General features: G+C 42.6%; 1 protein-coding gene across 3 annotated transcripts in view; it reads left to right on the plus strand.

The window, feature by feature from the left end:
• Positions 1 to 5585, plus strand: part of FIG4 (FIG4 phosphoinositide 5-phosphatase) — a 125346-nt gene extending 119761 nt beyond the window's left edge. For 2 of the 3 annotated variants that reach the window (XM_077998473.1, XM_077998474.1), the window contains one exon: positions 5245 to 5582. In XM_077998473.1, coding sequence (XP_077854599.1) covers positions 5245 to 5422 — 178 coding nt within the window. In that variant the 3' untranslated portion in view covers positions 5423 to 5582. 3 annotated transcript variants of the gene reach the window in all.
• The last annotated feature ends 415 nt before the right edge of the window (positions 5586 to 6000 follow it).

Below are 6000 nucleotides of genomic sequence, written 5' to 3' on the forward strand. Positions count from 1 at the left end.
CATGTAATTAACAATAGTTCACCTTTACTGAGCACTCAGGCACTATGCTATACATGTAAACTCATTTACTCCACTCAACAGCTGTGTGAGGTACGAATTCTTAGTATCCCCTACTTTACTGATTTCTACTAAATCTTCCTTAAAAAGCCGTTGAGTCCCTACTATATGCCAAGGAAAAAGAGCAAAAAGTCTGTACAGCCTCAGCAAAAGTTGCTCCCAATCACATGAGGGAGACAGATGGGTGCACAGACATAGGTGTGCACAGAGCTGTGGGAACAGAGGAGAGGGGCGTGCCCTGCCTATCCATCAGGCAAGGCTCCCAGGCAGGTACTAGTCCAACTCTGTCCTCCAGGCAGAGGAAAAAAAGCCCTGAGTGGACTGGGGAGGTCATTCCAGCAGCTTGTTAATAGTAAACCTGCTTATTCAATCTAGCGACTGTCAAATGTTTCTGAGACCGCAGCTCACATTAGAATAGATGGTGTACCATCATCTTCCATTAGCTACAATAGAAGTATATCTGATAAGTAGTCATTTAAAACATTTCTCTCACTCTTCTTGTACCTCTACTGCTATATAGGCAATACCTGATTAGCCACATGCAAAAACCACAAGATTAAGAGGGCTCCCACCTCACCCGCACCCCCGAAGTCTCCCATCACTCAGATAGCTGGTCCATCTGAACATCTGCAGTATGCACTGTCTCTGAAGGGAACAGGTCCTGCGAGAGTAGATGTGGGAGTTGAGCTGGGAAGGAGCTTCTCTGAGAGCAGCCCTGGGTAAGGAGGGGTGGCGTGGCCGTGCCCATCTCCAGAACAAGGAAAATGGAGCCCTGCAGCTGACAGTATAGCAAATGTAGGGCTCAGTTTGAGGCATGGGTGAAAAATACACTTTTAAAAATAGAGCCTGGTCGGTTCTGGAAGAAGGCTGCAGCAGCATCATTTTAAAATCTCTCTGAATCCTCACACAAAAAACAGAACAACTGCTTAGCAAAACCAGGTACCCACAGACAACACTTACCTCAAAAGTATGTGATACAGTATCCCCACACACCCACAAATCCAGAGGCTGTTGAGGTCAACCACCCACAACCATAAGACCTGCATGAGAGCAGTGTGTGTGCAAGGGGAAGAAGCAGGAGGGAATAGTGGGGCATCTGAGAATAGGAGAACCCCAAAATAGCTCACAGGTAGTTGCCAGAAATCACTGCAGCTGAAACAGAAGGGGTTCACCCATTTCAGTACCAGGGGAGTGCAAGGGGTTTTTGCTGAGCTCTGAAAGGGGCTGAGGCCGTCTAGGCCACATACACTCTTGAACCCAAATGGCCAAAACTCCCTTCCTGGACACGGCAGGAGAAATTGCTGACAGTGGCATTAAAATTGAGCAGGACAATGGAGATGAAGGAAGGAGAAAGCCCAGACAACACTGAGTAAGGGGAGCAGAGAGGAAACCTCAGAGAGCAAGCTGCGGTAGTTTTCAACACTTCACTGAAACAACCAAAGAGAGTTCTGTGAAGTTAAGTGAGTCTTTCCTGAGCAACATCTTCTTAAGGCTCTGCAAAACTAATTTTGCACAATAAGCAACAGAGAAGTATCAAGGGCCAATCTCATCATAGAATTATAAAGAACAGCAAAATAACATTCCTACACACAACAAAACCATCAGAAAGACAAGATAATAAAAGAGATTAAAACGGAAACATACTATTTCAAAATGAACTAAAATACAAAGCTTTAAAAAGAAATGAAGAAAGACATTAAAAAGGATTGAAGACGAAGTGTCAAGTGATCATTTGACAAGCCGCAGTGAATTACTGGATCTAGGCATTGGCCTCAATGGCTGTTAACATAAAAAAGATAAGCAACCAGACACTGTGGCCCTCCTGATGCAGGAGTACACCACCACCCATAGTCTTCCCAAAGCAATCAAAACAGCATCTCACCAGCCTCCGGATCCACCTGCTGACCCACAGCACGTATAAAGGGCAGAGGAACTGCATCTTGACTATGCAAGCGGCTAAATTCAAACTGAGGGAAACTCTACAACCCAGATTCTTCAGCAGATACATTGTAAGAAAAAGGAAGGTGAGAGGCCGGGTTCGGTGGCTCAAGCCTGTCCCAGCACTTTGGGAGGGCAAGGCAGGAGGATTGCCTGAGCCCGGGAGTTCGAGATTGCAGTGAGCCATGATCACTCCATTGCAATCCCGCCTAGGAGATACAGCAAGACCCTGTCTCTTAAAAAAGAAAGAAAGAAAAAGAAAGATGAGAGCATCTGTAGATTAAAAGGCATATCACACTTTTGAAATGAACAAGACTATAGAATCTAGGGATGCACATTTGAATGACAGTGTCTTTTTTTAAAAGTGCAAACAAATGATCACTATAGAAGTCAGGAGAAGGTTACTTATGAGTCAGGGTAGGGGATTGTGATTGCGTTGGGGCACCTGGAAGGGGCTTTGGGTTGTTGTCAGAATTTCTGTTTGTTGACCTGGATGATGTTCACTTTATAATAATTATGTTGTTGTTTTGTGTGATTTTCTGTATCGGATTTATTTTGCAATAAAAAGGTGAAAAGCACTGATAAATGTGAAACACAGTAGTTTTTCTATGATAAATATTGGGTAAATATTGTTAGTTTTTATATTTAATTAATGTATACATAATGGCATTTCAACAGAAACTTTACCAACCTTGTAGCAGCCTCTAAGTCTCTATCGTGTATTTCATTGATCTTTTCTATATAACAGTATAAAACAAAAACAGTCACATTTTAAGGACAAGATGTTCCAGCTCTACCTAGGAAATAATAGGTGTTACAATATGTTATCTAGATTTATCGGCTCCAAACCCCATATGCTCATTAACTATATTTTTATTCCAATATCTGCACAATAGAATGACCATTATAAAAGTTCACATGGCTTCACTTAAAGCACAGTACTTGGTGGGGATGGTTGAAAAATATATATATATATCCCATTCTTCTGCATTGTTTTTAAAGAATATGTATACATATATAAGTGGATATAGAGCATAACTATATATATATAGTGTGTGTGTATATATATATACACACCATATCTCATCTACACACATGCATACACACTGTTTTTTAATCTAGTGAATCTGATGACAAATGAGTCTACAAAAGATAGAGATTAGCAGCATTAGACATAACAAATACATAAATTTCTTTAGTATATATTAATATCATTGTATACTTTGATCTATAAATAATTTCTTTGTGCTGTCGATGTTGGCTTGGCGATAAAACCCTCAACCTTTTCCGGACTGCAGTATCTTTCTTGTTGGTCTGCCATTGACATGGCTCTCTGACAGGTTGAAGACAGATCAGTGTTTGAGAAACATGTACAGTAAGAGTTTTGCTGTCCTCATGCTCTCTCTATAACCAAAATGTCATTGACTCTCTTCCTATCGAAGTCTTTAAAGACCCAGCCTACTCTAAGGAGCTGAGATTCCTTATTGCTGATCCTTTGAAGGGCCTCATGTGCAGACAGGGCAGCCTGCTCCCCTGGTCACCCCTGGTTCTGTGTTATTTTAATGCAATTTAATGTAGTTTCCAGTCATCTCAGGATGTGTCATTGTTCTAGATAAAGGCAAAGTACAGTAAACTATCTTGACTGTTTGCTGGGAGCATAAAAAAGACCCACATTTAATTGTAGCCCATCCTATGAAGATAGAGCCCTTTTGGGGGGTTTTACTGTACAACTTCCGTCTTCCTTTGTATGTCACCATACTATCTAGTATCCAGTGAAATGCTGATATTTCAAATACAGACCCAGCTGGGTCTGAGGTCCAGTTCTGTGTCTCACTGCAGGGAGTCTCCACAGGGGTCCCAGCTGACCAAACAATTTGGCATCCAGGGTGCCTTTCTGATTCCTCTGATAAGATGCACCCTAGCAAGGCTGATATCTCAGCTCAGCAGAATAGATTTTCCGGATTTTCTTTCCCTGTGTTATCTTGGGTGCCCTGTTATGGCCAACCACCCCCATTCTCACAGGGCCAGCCCTGAGCCAAGTGGCAGAGTGTGTTGTCATTGTGCCCCCAAGCCCCTCACAATGCCGTGTTAGCTTACCATCGTCCCCTTTTCGTGACCTTCCTGGGCATGCACGTGTGCTTGCACACCCCATACACACACACACACACACTCTGCATCATACCTGACTTTGGTTGACTCATCCCTTGAAGGCTTACTTCCTGCTAAGGATGTCAGACACGGAGCTGCATTTTGACAAGGCCTTTCTGGAGACAGTGCCTTCCCCAAGGGGTGGATGGCAATTTTAAGCTTGTGGCAGCCTGAGTGGGGTGGGAATGGAGGGATATTTTTGAATAGAGAGATTATTGGGTGCTTCTCAATTTACCCCAAAAAGGAAGGAAGCGGCGGCCTGTTACCCACAGGCCGTCTTCCAAAAGCCGGAGGCCAGATGAGTTGCAGAATTCTGAATTGGCAGTTAGCATAGCAGGATGGTACATACACCTTATAATAATATCCCCAGCATGATTGGAGGCCATGTCCAATAATTAGACACATTAATATTCACAGGAAGTGGGGGTGATTATTGTCAGCTCATTAGGACGTGCCACAAAATGAGTTTCAGTTGGGTTACATTTTGCCAGCAAAGTAACTTCTGGTTGTTTCAGCTTTTAGAATTTCAGAATTGTGGTAAGAAATTCTGTACCTGTCATTGTTAACAATAGTTCACATTTACTGAGCTCCCAGGCACTATGCTAAGTGAACACTTTATACATATAAATATGCATATAAACTCATTTACTCCTCTTTACAACTGTGTGAGGTAGGCATTCTTATTATCCCTTGCTTCATGGATTTCTACTAAATCTTCCCTTAAAAACCAGTGAGTTCCTATCATGTGCCAAGGAAAAAGAGCAAAAAGTCCATACAGCCTTAGCTGAAGTTGCTCCCAGTCATGTGAGGGAGACAGATGGGTACACAGATGTGGGTGTGCACAGGGATGTGGGAACAGAGGAGAGGGCTGTGCCCTGCCTGTGCAATCAGGTCGGGCTCCCAGAGGTGTTGGTCCAGCCCTGTCCTCCAGACAGAGGAGAAAACCAGCCCCGCAAGGACTGGGGAGGTCATCCCAGCGGCTTATCAAAAGTAAGCCTGCTTATTCAATGCCAGCGACTCTGAAGTGCTTCTGAAACCGCTCCCTGTGGTCCTTCCTTATGTTTTCTTTAATGCAGCCCTCTCTTTATTCATCTTTTATAGAACACCCATCTCAGCTTTCTCGCAAGATAACATCTATGAAGTCCAGCCCCCAAGAGTGGACAGAAAATCTACAGAGATCTTCCAAGCCCACATCCAGGCCAGCCAAGGTATCATGCAGCCCCTAGGAAAAGAGGACTCCGCCATGTACCGAGAGTACATCAGGAACCGCTACCTGTGAAAAGAGCGCAGGCCCACATGGGGGCCACATCTGATTAGCTTAGAACCTGTCTTGTCTCATCTTCAAAGGGTAACTTATCAAATGTCCTTTGCGTCTGAAGCCTTTCCCCTTTTCTGTCACTTGCAAATTCTAAATTATAGCTAATAAAGTAATAACTAGATAATTTGCTGTTGTTGCCTTTCTTTATTTTAGAAATACTTTGTTTACACATGTGGTCAATATACTATCACACTATCACATTCAGAAATTCACAGGTATCTGCTGAGCACCTGCCATGTGCCAGGCACCATCGCAAGGTCTGGGAACATCCTAATAAGCAAAACAGGCCAAAATATTCCTCTCTTGTGAGGAATGAAGGCGAAGTATTTTTATTATCTTTATCCATGAAAGCAAAGTATTGTTTCCTTATAGTTAACATTTTAACATTTATTCTGGTGGCTTCTATGTTAACTTTGATCAGAACTACATAGATAATCTAATGTAGATTAACTATGTTAATTTTGATCAGAAATTTCATTATTCTAAAAGCCCTTGTTTATAGGAAATAAATGCTGAAATATTTATGGATAAAGGAACAA

The sequence above is a fragment of the Macaca mulatta genome, chromosome 4 (genome assembly GCF_049350105.2).
Source record: "Macaca mulatta isolate MMU2019108-1 chromosome 4, T2T-MMU8v2.0, whole genome shotgun sequence".
Classification (NCBI taxonomy): domain Eukaryota; kingdom Metazoa; phylum Chordata; class Mammalia; order Primates; family Cercopithecidae; genus Macaca; species Macaca mulatta.